This window comes from Petaurus breviceps, unplaced genomic scaffold, assembly GCF_028583685.1.
Source record: "Petaurus breviceps papuanus isolate PSGF00001 unplaced genomic scaffold, PetGlider_PUasm1.0 184, whole genome shotgun sequence".
In the NCBI taxonomy this organism is placed as follows: Eukaryota; Metazoa; Chordata; class Mammalia; order Diprotodontia; family Petauridae; genus Petaurus; species Petaurus breviceps.
In genome coordinates this window covers 15,068,256-15,085,183 of record NW_027185793.1, presented here as the reverse complement: position 1 = coordinate 15,085,183, position 16,928 = coordinate 15,068,256, and the positions used below count along the sequence as shown (strand labels likewise).

General features: G+C 37.1%; 1 protein-coding gene across 5 annotated transcripts in view; it reads left to right on the top strand.

Moving 5' to 3' along the window:
- The first annotated feature begins 3,272 nt into the window (after window positions 1-3,272).
- The window catches only part of ZNF608 (zinc finger protein 608), a 233,840-nt gene continuing 220,184 nt past the window's right edge, over window positions 3,273-16,928 (top strand). For 2 of the 5 annotated variants that reach the window (XM_069088156.1, XM_069088158.1), the window contains exons 1-2: window positions 3,273-3,554; window positions 6,778-7,865. In XM_069088156.1, the coding sequence (XP_068944257.1) occupies window positions 6,957-7,865 (909 nt within the window). In that variant the 5' untranslated portion in view covers window positions 3,273-3,554; window positions 6,778-6,956. Of the gene's footprint in view, window positions 3,555-5,288; window positions 5,853-6,777; window positions 7,866-16,928 lie in introns of those variants that run through there. The other 3 variants (XM_069088159.1, XM_069088157.1, XM_069088160.1) reach the window with 3 other exon arrangements.

The window sequence follows — 16,928 nt, the reverse complement described above, 5'->3', positions numbered from 1 at the left end:
TAAATGATCTATTAGTATTTCATTTTCTTCTTTCATTGGCCCTAAACTTCTATTTGCCTGAGTTAGGTCCTGAATATAATATGGCTGAAAAATTGATCATGTTGTTATTGTTTTTTGTCCTTCATTTTCAAAGAGGACCATGACATCAGGAAAGTGATGCCATGATTTACCAGTGAATTGGATTTAAGTGAGGGAGGGCTGTACAAAGTCACCAGCCTCACTCTTTCCTCTGGAACCATTTGGGTCCAGTGGCAAGATATAGTTTAGGAAGACTGGAGATGGCCCCCAATCACTTGGCAGCCTACTTGACGATTATCCTTCTGATCTTAGGCTCTTTTTAGGAGGTTCATTACCGGACTACACTTGAAGCCATTGTAGTTTTATAAAAACCTGTCAGATCTTGCTGTCTGACGATGCAGGGTTATGATGAAACATCAGAGAATTGAGAGTCACGATAAGGCATCAAAGATGGATTTTAGTGGTAGTCCTACGATATAATCAAGAAATTACAGTTACCATATTGACAATTTTCATGAAATGGATCAAGTCAAACGTGATGCTGACAACACTTACTTAAGATGGGAAGAGGTCCTTATTACTTATATTTGCTGATTTGGTTTTGTTATTTGACATCTCTTAACATATGTGGCAAATACTAATCCACCCAAAGTCAAAGTTTGATTCATTAAGTCAACACTTATCAAATGCTGATTATTTGCAAAACACTCTCCTGTATGATTAGGCTGTTATTTTTGTGGAGAAATTTCAAGCTCAGCAAAGTAGTAGCTTATATATTATTGATATTCAATACATGTTTTTGTTTTGTCTAATTGGATTAAATCCTTGATATTCTGGCATAATGCTCTCAAGATTCCCACCACCCTAAAACAATGAAAAATCAAGAAAAATTAAGATAAATTTTAAAAAGAGCCTGACTAGCAAGATTCTTTTCCTTTTTTAAAATGTATTTGCTTTTACTATATGTTAGTAAAACTAATATCTCTTAACCTTAAAGAATCATATTAACTCAGGTATTGGCATTTGTTTTGCAGTATTAAGTGTAGGTGATACAGTAGATAAAGTGCTGGAACTGGAGTCAGGGACACTGGAGTTCCATTCCTGCCTCAGATACTAGTACCTGAGTGACCCTCAGAAAGTTTCTCTTTATGCCTTTATTTGTAAAAATTAAGATAATAGGGTGGCTAGGTGGTGCAGTGAATAGGCGCTGGCCCTGGAGTCAGGAAGACCTGAGTTCAAATTTGGCCTCAGACACTTAACACACACACAAAAGAAAACTAGCCATGTGACCTTGGGCAAGTCACTTAACCCCAACTGCCCTCCAAAATAAGCAAAAAAATAAGTAAAAATGAAGATAATAATAGCACCTACCTCCCAGGGTTGTTGTGAGGATCAATTAAATTTTTTTTAAGGTGCTTTGCTAGCCAGTAAAGTACTTTATAAATGTTGATTATAATAATTTTAAATCTTCCCTAAGATATATATATATATATATACATACATACATATGTATGTATTTTTTCTTATTAAAGCAATTGGGGTTAAGTAACTTGTTCAAGGTTACACGGCCAGTTATTTTGTGTGTGTGTGTGGGGGGGTGCCCAGTATCTGAGACTGGAACCGATCCCAGGTCTCCCAACGATGGGGCTGGCAGTCTTACTCACTGCGACACCTGGCCACCTCTCTAAGATATTTTTAAGATGATGTATTTTCTATTGATATCAAGTCAGAATGATGGGGGACGGGATCCCAATAGGTTCAGCAGGAATTCTGATCTTATCTAAGACCAGAAAGTCTGCAATGTCGTCTGGAAAGGATTCAAGGTTTGCGGCTTAATTGGAGTGAGAGTTGTAGAAGTTTATTGTTAAGCTTCTAAGAGAAGCAGGCAAGAGTCCTTTAGGGGACCTGCAAGTGAGAGGGGTACATGCTTTTACCTTTAAAGGGTAGGGCTGCCATTGTCAGGGCTGACCAGAGGGGAGGGGCCTCAGTGCATAGACAAAGGTCAGAGCTGACTAAGAGGAGAATGTGAATAGATAGTTTAGGTAAGATTTGGGCCAGGTGGAAGGAGACAAAAGGCAAGGATAAAGGAGAGTGTGGGCCAGGCCCAGAAGAAATGAAGAGATTAAGTAAGAACAAAGGGGTCACAGGGTGTTGCCTAGGTGGAGTGTGGGATAGGGAGCAGGGGCAGAGCTCAAGGGTGGGAAAGGACAAATTGCAGTTACAACTGAACAGACTGGTTTTACTAGTTGGTTTCACAAATTGATCTAGACCCCAGGTACCCCATCAAGAATATTAAGAACAGTCCCAACAGAAGGGCAGAAGGGTTGAGAATTTGAAGAGGACTGGAAACTCTTCTCAATTTAATAACATAGGCCTGTGGGACATTTAAGGGATGTTACAGATTTCTTTTTTTTTTTTTTAATTTACATGCAATACTTTCATGAAAAAATGAAGCCAGTAAAAGATGGGAATATGTCAGGAATTTTTTTTTCTTAAAGGATGCACAAAGCCAGGTGGAAAAGATTTGTTTCTAATTTCTGTGAATTCACTTAGTAGTGGTTATATGGTTGCCTGCCTTCATACAGTTCATGCAGATTTGGAGTCAGGAAACAAAGGGGCTTCCACTGCCTTTATTCTCAATTTGATTTTTTTCTTATTTAACCATCGAATAAACATAGAGACACTTGAAAACATTTGTAGAAAGGATTCTGTGCTTGGAAAGAATGTTCAAAAACAACTAAATGCTGACAATGCAGGCAGCAGTGGTTGTTTCAGTGATAAAGGCAGCAAAACCGTATTCTTAGCTCCTCACTGATCAAGTCACTGTTTTTCCGGTCACTGGATAGGAGTATTTTTTCTCCTAATATGACACAATCTCACATTTACCGACACCTTCTGTTCCTAGTGTTTAAGATTTGTTATATATAAATAAAATGTTGAGTGGATGATGCAGTAATTGAAATGGCAGCATGATTTTATTTTATTGCAGGTTTCTCAACCCCTATCTAGGGTACTGATACTTGCAAAATAAAACGCTTTTTTTCCTAGACACCCCTCCTACTTCCTTTCCCTCTCCCTTTCTCTCTACTTGTCCCCCACCCCCAAGTGTTTTTGTATGTGTGTGTATCTCAACCCTCTACAGTAGCCAAGAGAAAGCATCTAGCCAATCATAGGGCTCGGTTTCATAAAAGCTGGATTCTGATTGGTCAAATGAGAAAGAGAATTGGGAACAAAGAAAAGCCCCTTTCAGGTATACAGAGAGCTGCTTTTTGCTCTACTCTCCTCCCTCTGTGTATATGTATGTGCGTTCAGTTCTGATTTCAATTTTGCAGTATAGGCTTGTTGTATATTGGTGCGCAGGGGGTTTTTTGTTTCTGTTTTTATTTTTTAATTTTAAAAAAAGGAAGGTTTGTGACACTTGATGGTCCGTCTTAATAAATTTATTGAAGAGATAATAATTTAAAAAATAAAGCGGCTGCAACAAAACATATTCAATGCAGGTAGAAGGAAAAGGTCAACTCGATCCAATACAGACCGTAAGTACGGTTTAATGGTGTGTATATAGCACGTAGAGGGGATTTCATGCAGGGGAATGTACGAGGTTTATGCGTTGCCATTACAGTGTTTTGCTCGAATTAAAAAACCAAAACAACAAAACACGAAAGGATTAGCTTTATTAAGCAAAGGGTGAAGCCTCTAAACACAAATTAGGCTTGATCGGGAGTGGGAGGGGGAGGGGGGTATTTAAAGTATATTACCTTTGGAGGGTTTTTTTTTTTTTTTTACTAACCAGGAGAATAAAAGTGACACAATTACATACAGTCTACAGTCTCCATTCTCCTACCCCACCCAATCGCCTGCACTTCCATACAGAAACAAGTAGCTCCCATGAAAAAAGGTCTTGGGAGCTATGAAGTGATTACACGGGAACGAACTGATTTTTGTCCCCTGTCACTTAATAAGGACAGAATATTTGATATTGTACTAGGTAAAACACCCCATTACTAGTAATGGTTATTATTGCCATTTTCCCACCTCTTTCCCAAAAGCCAAGAGCAACCCACCATTAAAGCAACGAAAACCCAACCGAAATAAATCCACTAACATCCACGATGATATGTTTATTGCAGAAGTTAGTCTGGAAGCTAGCAAATGTTTTGCTTTATGACCCATTTCTTCCCTTTATCTTCCCAATATCTTCCCTTTCCCCCTTCCTGTTTCCACTCCCCCCCCCCTTCTTAAACTATTACAAATTGGAGATAACTTGAGGAAAGGTTTATAACGTGTTTCTTTAAAACATATGCCTTGCCTTCGTGTTCAGTACATTTCACTCATTCCTAACTTCAGGGATCTTGTTCTCAGAGAAATGTTTCACATTCATAACTTGTAGCTGTGCCAACAGTGGAAGGAGGAGGAGGGCGTAAAGGAGGAATTGGAGACGAGAGGTGGGGGGAGGGGAGGAGAGGGAGGGAACAGACTTGAAGATTTTTTTTAAAGACCAGATCAGTATTTTCTGGATACGCTTGTCACCCATTTTTGTTCTCACGACAACCAATTGAGCCCTTGATCCTCACGTGATGTGAAAGGCTTGAACTGTAACAAAATCGTTCCTTTTAGATGGTTGGTTGTTGCTAACTTGCCCATCCCCCCACCTACATTTCCTGCAGCCCCACTCTTTACCTTCAATCCATCGACAATTCATTACGGCTTTTAGGTTCCAAACGCCAGCTAATTAAAAATACTAAGCCAACCTCCTAGACCGTCAGACTAATGCAGTAGGGGGTGGGGTAGAGGAGCGGAAGGAGAGAAAAAATAAATAAAAGGGAAATGCGCCATTTGCTGCAGCTAGAAAAACCGTCCTGAAAAAGGTCGCGTTTTCCTTTTTGGACTCTAATTACCGAGTTACCACATGACCGATTGGCATGAATGACAGTGGAATTTTCCTTTTCTTGGACATCACTTGGAAATTTTTTTCCCTTTTATGTTGTTAAACATAAAACGGAAAAAGACCAAGTCCCCTTCTGAACAAATGTTTTTATAAGTGATTTATCAGATCACTGAATCGTTCACCCAGACCCTTTTCTCTCTCTTCTTCCCCAAACACCCCTCCTCCAGCCTATCACCCCCCCAACCCCCCCCCCCCACTTCCCCCCACCCTACCCTCTCTTCAAGCCCTTGTCTCAAGTTAGTTCAAGAAACAAATCTGTCAGGACGGGAGAAAAAAAAATGCCACTTCCCGACTAACAGGAAAAATCCAGCCCAGATTTTCAGTGCTTTCTTTCTTCTTCCCTTTCACTAATTTGTCCTGATGTTAGCACATTCTTTCTTGTTATGAACTGGACGCCTGTAGGTTGGTTACTCGGGATCATTACTTACTGATCACGATGACTCAAGGCTGGAATTGAAGACGGAATGTTAAGTTGGGAAAACTTTTTAAAGCCATTTTTTGGCTATCATTCTTGATGCTTGTTAAGAGGGAAAAAAAACACCCTTGGTGCTTCTGTTCTGAATGTGAAACATTATCTTCCAGCTGTACAGTAACATATTTTTTGAGGAGAAAAGGACTCCTTATGCGTTTGCCAAAGGGGAGGGGAAGGAATGGAGTGAGTGAGTGTGTGTGTGTGTGTATGTGTGTGTGTGTGTGTGTGTGTGTGTGTGTGTGTGTGCTGGGGGGATAATGTTATCGAGTGATTATTCTGACTGAGATGTGTTACTTGGTTTCTGCTTCTTGATCATTTGATGTTTAAGTAAAATGAGGCACAGGGTTGTTGCTGAGTCGAGTGGGAACAGCATTGTGATTTGCTGGCCTAATTAAAAATGATAAAGGATTAAAGGTAAGCAATATGTGTGTGTATGTATATCTATCTATCTATATATAATATTTGACAACCAACTGTTTAAAAAGGGGAAAGATCCCCTTAGAAATCATTTTAACTGATCTTTGTCAAACACACACTCATTTGCGGTCACTGAGGCCACCTTGGTGTAGATCACTTAAAGTGTATGTCTTAATCAGTTTTCTATAGTCCGTAATACTATATTTAACCGACTGAGCAATTCTGTGACCTAGGAGAGTACTTGAGGCTTATTTTAGATGTTACATTTTCTAAAGGACACCCATTCTTTGTTTCAGCAATTTTCATTCCTAAGGGCTAGCACACGCGCACACACAACACAAAGGAGGTGTGAGGTGTTTTTATAGGATTGTTCGTCCTTATTTTGGTTATTGAATTAAAAAAATTGCCTAGGTTTTTTTTGTTTTGTTTTGTTTTTTGCTGAAGACTAAGAATTGGGGGAAATTTAGACAGAAGACCATCCTGAAAACGAATTTTAAAACTTCAATGATCATATTTTTAAAAACAAAAATTGAAGAAATTCAGGAAGGGTTAGGACTGTTATTTTCTTTCCATTTTTCTCCCTGTTGTTTTAGGTGTTGTACAGACCCAAATTCGCGCGCGCGCGTGCACGTGTGTGTGTGTGTGTGTGTGTGTGTGTGTGTGTGTGTTGTTGTTCTTAGCTTTCTGGTTATGAATCAGATTATTAAATTTTTTTGAAAATTTTTTTATCTTTGGTATATTTTCCTATTTGAAAAACAAAACCACAGAAACCTGCTTTGGAAAGTGGAAACAGTACATGAGCCACCTTTACTCTATACCTTACCCTTCTATCCCTTACTTACTCCTTGACTCCCCAGTATTAATTGTATTATATTCTGGTAACACCCAGACAAGAAATATTCGACTTTTCCCCCCCTCACAGGAAAAGATGAACCTGGACTGAAGGGTATAGACCCGGGACACATACCTGGGGCAGGAAAAAGAAGTGGAAGAGACGACTTTTTTTTTCTTTAAGAAAAAGCCAAGTGGAGATAAACGAATGTCCCCTCATCACCAAAGGAAAGTTCATCGGATTTTCATTCTAGAAATTTTGTTTTCAGGATGTCAGTGAACATTTCCACTGCAGGAAAAGGTGTGGATCCAAACACAGTTGATACTTATGACAGTGGTGATGATTGGGAAATTGGGGTTGGGAATTTAATAATAGATTTGGACGCTGATTTGGAGAAGGACAGACAGAAATTTGAGATGAATAATTCCAATAACAGCACTAGCAGCAGCAGCTCCAAGGATTGTGGGAGTTTGGCTTCTAGTGGGGCTAATGCTACCACCGTCTTAGCTGATGGCCTAAAATTTGCTTCTGTTCATCCCTCTGCTCCCCAGGGGAATTCACACAAAGAGACCAGCAAATCAAAAGTGAAAAGGAGTAAAACTTCTAAGGATGCTAATAAATCTCTGCCTTCTGCTGCCTTGTATGGGATTCCTGAGATCAGCAGTGCTGGTAAGAGGCAGGAAGTCCAAGGGCGCCCTGGAGAGGCAACTGGCATGAATTCAGCACTAGGTCAAAGTGTGAGCAGCAGCAGCTGTGGCAACCCAAACAGCAATAATACCAATACCAGCACCAGCACCACTATTGCTGCCACTGGGGCAGCCTCTTGTGGAAAAAATAAAGAGGAGAAAACAGGTAAAAGTCAGAGCAATAGAGGCTCCAAGAGGGATAAGGAAGCAGGGAAATCCAGGAAAGACAAGCATGACCTGCTTCAGGGCCATACCAATGGCAGTGCTGGCCAAGCCCCCTCTGGGGGGCACCTGTATGGCTTTGGGGCCAAGGGCAATGATGGCGGGAGTCCCTACCACTGTGGGAGCACTGGGAGTGTCACTTCCTCCACTGGAGGGGAAGTTAACAAAAATGCCCCGGATTCAGGGCTCTTGGGGAACTCTATTTTGGTAAAGAAAGAAGAGGAGGAGGAGGAAAACCACAGGCGAATCAAGAAACTGAAAACAGAGAAGGTAGGACAAGTCACCTTCCTCGATCTTCACCTTGTGTGCCTCTGTCTGTTTTTATGTGGGTGCATTTACCTATGCATTCCATAAACTTAGACAGTTTGCCTTTTGGTCTTAGTGGTATTTGTATTGTTTTACCATTACTATTATTATTTAGTAACTGTGTGAGTTACTTTAGTTCTGTTCAGCTGATGGTGTTATTGTTGCTGTTGTGGCAGCAGTGATCACTTCTTAGATGGAAGTATATGTGTGTAAGTGTATTTGTTGTGTGTTAGAGAGAGAGGGGAGAGAGAGAGAGAGAGAGAGAGAGAGAGAGAGAGAGAGGAAGAGAAAGGGAGAGGAGGGAGATAAAGAGGAGGGAGGGAGAGGGAGGGAGGGAGAGAGTGAGAATGAGAGAGAATGAGAGAGAATAAGATTCCCCCAGAAGTAGAAGTTCATTTTCTGCTGCAGATGGGCGTCTGGCCAGCAGTTTGCAAGTTGGTGTGTGCTTTTTAATGGGACAGAAGACTCATGAGCCCACTTAACTCTTTCCATTTAGTAGTATTTCTGCTCTTGTTTCCTTGGGTTCAAGGGTCCTTCCCTTGGAAAGGTGTGTTAAGAATTGTAATATGTGTGCTTTCATACTTTTTAACCTTTTCTAAAGGAATTTAACGCAGCACAGCTTTATGTTAGAGATGTTCCTCTCAAACACCAAATGCTGTGTTTGGTGTATTGTTTCATAAAAGTAAATTAAATCCAGAACGAGGTACTTGGGTACTATGGCATCACCCTCACCAACATAGTGTTTTTCTGTGTAAAACTCCCTAATGGGAGGGACACTTTTCCTCTTGATTGGTTTGTCACTACTCTGATTTCTACCATTTACCAGCTGAAGCTGAAATTGAAGAGATGAAATGAGACAGAAAGGTTGCTGTGTTATGTTGTGTTCATGACACAGGAAAAATAACTAAGGTGATGTCTAACAGGAAAAAAAGGAAGTGGAATGTTGAATTTGATGAGTCTGGAGAAGTCACACAATTAGCCCCATTATGATCTATTTTTTTTTGTATTTCTCTTAATTTTGTAGTTAGATTTAATTGATAAAGCCCTTTAAAAAAGCCTACTCCCTTTATTGTTTAGGAAATGAGGTCAGTCTCTTATCATATTGAATTCAGATTGACTGTTGAAGAGCAGAAATTGCTCTGTCCACAGGATAAAGGGTTTTTCCTTGTATTTAGTTGAGAGTAGGGGTGTGTGTGTTCATAGCTTATAATGAAATGTCAAAAGAATTCCATAGGTTGTGATTTGCAAAAAACAAATCTACTCTCCTGCTATTGGCTTCTGTCATGATTGTTTGGAGATGTTCTTAAAATTTCCTTTTTCCCACCTCTGATTTTCAGGGCCTGAATTGTGACAGTAAAATTGTTTGTGAATTATTAATTTGCAAAGTAACTTATAGATTTCTCTTTGAGGTAGCATTTGAGTATTTAAACTTACATTTCAGAAGTTAGGCAGCCCTTTTGATTTATCTTTGAATTTTCCGTCTTTGGTGTTAGGTTTTGTAGTTGTGAAAACTGTGTAAAGCTTTATTAACGTGCAGAAATTTCACATGAAGTGTTTTCTTTATCAAATTAACTGTTGATGAATAGCATTAAACTTTGTAAACTAATCACATTTTAAAGTAAATTGATGTTATCCTTTAATATAAACTTGCTCTTAATACAGTTCTTCATTTTATTTGAAAGGTGTCCTCAAATCTTATTATTAACTTGGTACAGTAGGACACTTACTTTTTGTTGCCAATTGTCTTCAAATTGCAGTTCTAATCTGCTTTAACCATCTAGATAAATTGCTCTAATCCAGTCTTCACAATAGCTGTGGTTAAAGAGTCAGAGGCATTTGATTGGATTCAGTGGCTGCCTGGAATGTGGGAGGTGCTGCCCTTTTGCATCCCCCTTAGCCTTTTAATCTTTCAGCCAAATGTTCACATTCAACAATTTTGTTTAGCTGGCAATTGGGACATTTCTGTATCTCAAAGACTGCTGTCATGGCAACAGAGATTAGAGTGTTAGATGCTCTAATTTTTTTTTTCCAGTTTTTGTGTTCTTTTCTCAAGTCATAGAGGAAATTACATGAAGAATTAAATTATTACTATATATGCAAGTCATCATCAATCAGTGTGATAGATAATTTGTATAACCTAAGTTGTGAACAAATATGCCATTTTATATTGGAGAGAGAGAACACTGTTTTTATTCATTGCTGTACCTTGTTGAAATAATAGCTGCATTTCCAGTGATACCCACTGTTGTTGGCACACCGTGACTTCAGGGAAAGCTTCACATGGCCAAATTGTGTAGTGTTAGTCATTGTCTATCAAACTGCCATGTTGGCTTAGTGTCTTAAACAACATCCCTTAGGGTTTCCTCCCTACCCCCATTGCGCAACAATTTCTTTAAGGAATATTTCCTCACCTTGGCACTTGAAAGGAGAACTCTGCATAATTGTACCCTTGGAAACTCCTTTCGTTTCTTTGATTCGTTGCAATATTAATTAAACTTTAATTCAGAAAATAATATCTAATGATGTAAGAATATTTTAGGTTTGAGACAGCTTTCACTTATAGTGAATTAAATGTTGATGCTTTATTTTAGAAAATTCCCTGGAGAAATGATTCCTGAGATCTTGGGATAAAGATTTAGATGCACACTTTTGATGTTCAAATTTAGAAAATTAACTACAACAAAAACCTGAATGATAATTTTTCACTGTTAATAAAAGCTGAAGGGGGTCAGTTGTTTATATTGGTTTGTTTTGTTGGCAGGTCTCAAATATATTCATAAAAATGGCTGTCACTGTTAGACTTTTACAGAATGCTTATATATTTATGGTCTGTTTATTTGTTTTTCTCACCACAGAAAGTCATGTCACACATGATAAATTATATCTTATTAAGCACTGGCAGTGTTCTAGTGCTTTTAAGCTACAACTGCAAGTATGTTGTAGAAGTCACCACTCCCTTAATATGTGAAACAAAGTAAAACGAAATGCTATAATTATAAGATATTTGAACTATATTCATACAGCCCATTTTTTTTTTTGTTGTTATGCCACAGGGGACATGTCTGAATAAACAGATTGGATAGGTAGTCTAACAGCTCCTGGAGTTGCAGTGTTAAATAGCCCTTCCTCTCTTGTCTCCCCTCCCCCACCACCTTGAAGTATAATAATAGCCTCCTATTGTGGGTAAGAAGCATTTTCTTGCACAAGGTTATTAATTTAACTTCTAGGACATTGGATGTTCAGCTTGGTTAAATGATCATATTTGTACATCTGTATATCTAGATATACACATACACATATAAATACACACATATATACATGTGTATATATATGTATGTATCTATTTGTGTCAAATGACTGTAGAGTTCTAAAATGTAGGGTTTTTTGAGTCTTCTAAAAGGAAGATATTTGATTAAAAAATGAGAAAGGCAGAAGACACTATAGTTCTATCTTGTATCTTTTAAGGGAATCCGTCTGCTAAGTATTATAAATGTCTAATTCATTTTCCCTGTAGTATTTTATTTTTCATAGAAATTGAGTTCTGAATGTTGTCTTCTTTAGGTTAACCCCCTATTTTGAAGGGTATCAGTAATTAAAATTTTCTCCTGAAAGCAGCCTTTTTTGTGAGTGAGGTGAGCAGTGTAAGAATATGCTTCTGTTAAAAGGAAATATGGTTTTCGAATAGCTATTTCCCTTCTCCCAAATTCTGCTTGGAGAGGGCAGTTTATCCACTGTGAAATAAAAGGGCAGAAAGGTCACTTGCTGTAATTAAAGAACAAATGCCATTGTTGTTTGACAGCAAACTGTTTTGAAAGCTACATAAGGGATTTAGCTGTTAAAAACATTGATAACTCTGGGTGTCTAACAATAAGCAGTGTTCAAGGCTCTTAATTTTCTATAGTCTCTGCTAGTACTGTGACAGTGCTTTCTGAGCCGTGTGAATAGGTGCTGCCCTTTAGCCAAAGGAAGCTTTCTGAGAAAACCTTTGAGCACTGTGAATTTCCTTCTTAGCTAGTGTAGCATTTGAAATAATTTATGGTAGTGTGAGGGATTAAAAACTATGCATCTTTAAGTTTGTGAATTTAGTTTATATTACTGGAAATAATAAATATTTTTCTTTGGGAATTAGTTATTTAGCAGCCTGTAATAATTTGGTACTCTGCAAATAAGAAGGAAAGGACTGATTTCCCAAATATTATATTAAGAGCGTTATGCATGTTCAATCACTTTGCTTCAAGACCATAGAAATTATAGTCATATAAAGACCTTTTTTCCCCCCTGCAAAGTAGCATTTTATAGGTAAGTAAATTAAATGCATGTTGAAAGTGCTAGGAAAAAAAAATCTCACAAGCTGCAGGGGTGTTCAATAACCAGATTCAAATACCATGGAAAATACCATCTGTTCTTCGTTTTTTCAGCATAGAAACAGGAATTGAATATCTGAAATTTGCTCCAATTTTGACTTTGTATGTTTTTTAAATTTAAAAAGTTCACCTGGCACTTACTGAAACTTTTTAAATTGCAATAATATGAACAAGACTGTGAAAACACACGTACCTACATTTACCTTAACCAGTTCCACTTTCATTTAAAAGACTTCCAGAAGCTCTGTCACTGAGCAGTTTATAACTGTGATTCAGTTCCTTCAGGCAAACACATAGAAGGGGTCACTTCTTCAAAGATCTTGCTATTTAAAGCCCATACCTGAATTATTCTGTCAATTCTCCATCACTTTTCCTCAGGGGGAAAAAACCTCCAAGGATGACTCCAGAAAGTTCTTAGCAGTTACCTAATTCTTTGTGATAAAGCTATTGACCAAAATTTTGTATACATAGTAATTTCTGCTATTCAGAGCCATCCTGTGGACTTGTTCATAGCTGGAAAAAAGATTTTAATTATAACTTTTGGGTTCTGGACTTCGAAGCTGTAAGATTCTTGACTAAGGGGCCTGTATAAAACACCATACTGTCTTTGTTTGAGCTCTTTTATTGAAGCTAATGACTGGTCTTGTGCCTTCCTGAGATAAATGACATTATCTCTGAGTGGGCAGACAGGAAACAGACATGTTAATGGTGAAGCTGCAGGAAGGATCAGCTCTAGTTCTGACAAGAGTAAAGAAGAGGCCCCTGGTTGTGATCATTAACACATAATGCATTTTTGCCTTTCCTAAGAGACCCTTGATAATTGGAAAGCTATTTTAGCAACAAGCACTTAAGTCATAAATCTACAACTCCTAATATCTTTGCATACTTAAAACTAGTAAGGATGTTTTTTGTTAACAAATGTAAGATCTGGCTTTTTAAAGATAGCAGACCTAGGCAGCCATACTAGGACAAGCTCGATTATAACCCTCCCTTAAAACAAATTCTTTGTTTTTAAGCAGTACTGCCTTATTGGCTTTATCATATCTGGAATTTAGTCCATTTTGGTTAATTTATGTTTGCAGTAGGAAAATGCAGAATTAACTGAGTGATTTTTAAAAAAATCTTGAGAATCTTTTCTTAAAAGGGAGAATAAAATGGCTTTTTGATGTGTGTTTAAAGTTTATTTAGTTTATTGTGTGTGGTTTTAAAAAATGAGTATAATTCAGTTTTTTAGTGATATAGACTATCTTGAGCCAGTATAATTTCTGTTGAATAAAATCTGAAGTGATATAAAACAGATAGGAGTAGTGTCATATTATTTTTACTGCTTACTATAGAAGTTTTCCACAGTAATTATGCTATGGCACAATATTGTTTGGATCCTGAATTTATCTTTGTTTTTTTTAATTAAAGATTTCCTTTTTGTTTGTTTCCTGACTGATTGGTTTCCCTTTATTTTCCTCCTTAAAATAGTAGTCAGGACTATTATGCCTAGGCCAATCCTGTAATATGACATCATAAATCATATTTTTGCAGGTTTAAAAAATAACTCTACCCAAAGAATTTACATTATTTTTTTGGTGGGGGGAGGGGTGGGAAAAGGTGTGACTTTTACTAATGGAATGGCATAGAAACCTGATTGATATTTTGACATTCCAAAAACATAGACTTCTCTTTGGCATTATTTGATTGAGAAGTGCAGTAATCACAGATGAGTATGTATAATTATTTTTGATGGCTTAAAAAAATCCATAGCAAAATTGATTATGGTTTGGTAGCAGTGTACATAAGAGCACCACCAGTTTAGAAATGCTTTATCACAGCTGAGGTTCACACCAATGATGTTCTCTGTTGCAGTTTTCTTTTAATTCAGGCTAAATGGTTTTGACCTGGAACAAAAAAGCCTTTGCAACTGAATGAATGGTTGTGAAACTATTCAGAATGGATTGATTAGCATTTGGGTTGTTTACCTTGTTATTTTCAGAACTAAAAATTAAGCATGGGGAATTGAAACTTTACCCTTGAAACAGAATTATGTATAAATTGTTAAACTTTGGATAGCAATAACTTTGGGAATGAATTAAAAGAAATTTTTCACGTCTGTGTTTATGTTTTACAAGCATACTTTGTAGAGCTAAAACTAGTTCAACATTATGTATTAATGCTTCCCATGTTTGGTAGGCCAGTGTTACCAAAATCATAAGAATCATCGTTTTTTCTAAAACGGGTTATTTTTTCCAGTGGATCTAAAATAAAATTTGGCCTTGATCATAATTAGTGTTTTCCCCATTGTACTCAAAGTATTTGGCATTATTTAGAGGAGAAAGACAGTGATTTGATATGATTTTTTGCAGAAATAGTTGAGTGTTGAGTTAAAATGCAGTTTTATCCCTTTTAGTTTTTTATGTTTTGATTATTATTCACAATGACTATTTTAGTTCAGCTTCTGCATTTTTGTTTCTTGGGAATCTTTGTTGCCAGCTAAAAACTTAAGAAAAATGTGCCTTCAGGGACATTTAAGCATATTATAATAATACCATATGAATGCAGCTTTTATAGTTTAAAAGAGCAAATAAAAGCATATTGATTATATTTTGCCTTATACATAATGGTTTTAGAAAGCTGATATTCAGTTTGTGGAATAGGCTTATTATGTTAACCAGAGAGCAGATGGCATCATGCCACAGATGTATAATTTTACTTAAAGGAACTTTAAAGGTTTTGATGTCCCCCCCAATCCCCCTCCCCCCCTTAAATTTCCCTAATGGCTTCTTTTTATTGAAGAGTAACTTGAGGAGACCTGGTAGCAATTTTATTGCCTTCCCATGACAGATTGAAATAATAGCTTGGTCACTGATTTTATATCAGTCAGTGTGATTCTGGTTTTTATCATTGTGTCTGTGATTTTTTTATAAATTGTGTTTGTAATATGTCTTAAGAATTGTTATATGTGTCAGTTAGCAACAGAAGACCAAATTCCAACTGATCACACTTTTCATATTCCTAAAAGTCATTTTTCACTCTTCTAATTAAAGAAAATTTCTGCATTTGGGCTTTTCCCAGGAAACCCTTAAGCACATTTGGCCCCTCAGGCTACAGAGTGTGCTGTGTGCTTAAGGCATTCATCTTTGCTGCTGCTTTGGTATGTAGGTTGAATTTAAGTTATTCTCACCAAGCATTGCTATTAGTAGTGCACTTTCTGTGATTTTTTAAAATACCATAAATAGTAAGTGCTTTTTAATTTGACTATAAAACTATTTTTTTTATGTATTTAGATTTCATTGTTTTTCCCATTCTTCACTTCCAGCATTAGGAAGAGTCAAAAGCATCTTACAGCTTTCTTTCCCAAGGTGTACAACAGCCAGACCAAATTATTCTTGGATTTCCTGTCATATCCTTGGCTGATTTTTGTGTGCATGGCTCATGTTAAAATCAACAGTAATGTTTGAATTGGAAGGTCTTTGGGTTTTCATTCTTAATGGAAGACTGTTTATTTGTGTGTGGTTCACCACAGCACATGAATAATACTATCAAATATGGGCTTTATGTAGGCTTTTGACTGTAGAGTAGCAGCAGTACTTTAGTTTTATGTTTTTGGGTTTTATTTCTTCATTCTTTTGTGATGGAAATGAAATTAGAACTGAATCTTTGCAGTGAAGGGGAAAATAGATGCAACAAATAAACACTGCCCACTAATCTAATTCAGAAGTTAGCAGGGTGGTGGACTTTTGGGGGCATGTTAAAATAGAAAGATGGCATCTATTGGAATGTTTACAATTTAGCTTCTCTAAGGTGTGTGGAAGATAAGCAGAGTAGTTTTGAAAAAAAAATGAGGTTACCTTACTTTTTTCTTTTTCTCTCAAAGATGCTTTGATGACAGTTACTAAATAAATTTTCTGGGATTGTGATTTTATAACAAAACTGCAAGTCTTTCAACCTGTATATGTCCTTATTGTTTTCTTATTCTAATGTAGTAAATGAAAATACCACATTATCAAATTATGCAATTGCAATGAATGGGTACTTGAGTTAACTTTGTTATTGCTTGTTTTCTTTCTAAAAACAAGGGGGAAACCCTCAACAACTTTTAAGCAGTAAATGAACTTAGAATCAAACTACATTTAGTTTATTATCTACATTTACATTCCTTGCCCAAATCCTTTACCAGCCTTTCTTTCCCATAATACTGCAGCAGATGCCAGACACTGAAGTAGAAATCCAGCAGCTGTTTCCATTACACCATTGCCATATTATCCTCCACAATCTTCCTTCAAAAAAAAAAAAAAGCTTTCTTCCATTGATGTTTGTATAGTCTAGTTTTTGCATGTCCTGGTTATCACATCAGTGGCTAGCAATTTTTTCTTTTGTGTCTTATTAGTTGTTTTCCTTGCATTAGTTAAAGAGCCTCTGGTGTGCTTTTAATATTTTGTCAGAATAGCTTTTTTGAACTCTATAATGCTTTTTTATGCTTAGTACAGAGTAGCTTTTTTGCACTTTCTTATTCTTCCCTTCCCCCCACTGAAAATAATAGTTTCATAGCTCTGTGCTGTTATTGCTGAGATATGACTGAGAGAACCACATGGAGTACAGTGAAGCTCATTCATTTTCATCTAGTACCCGTTTATTGCCTTGAGCATTGTAAATCTGTCAGCTCTTCACGATG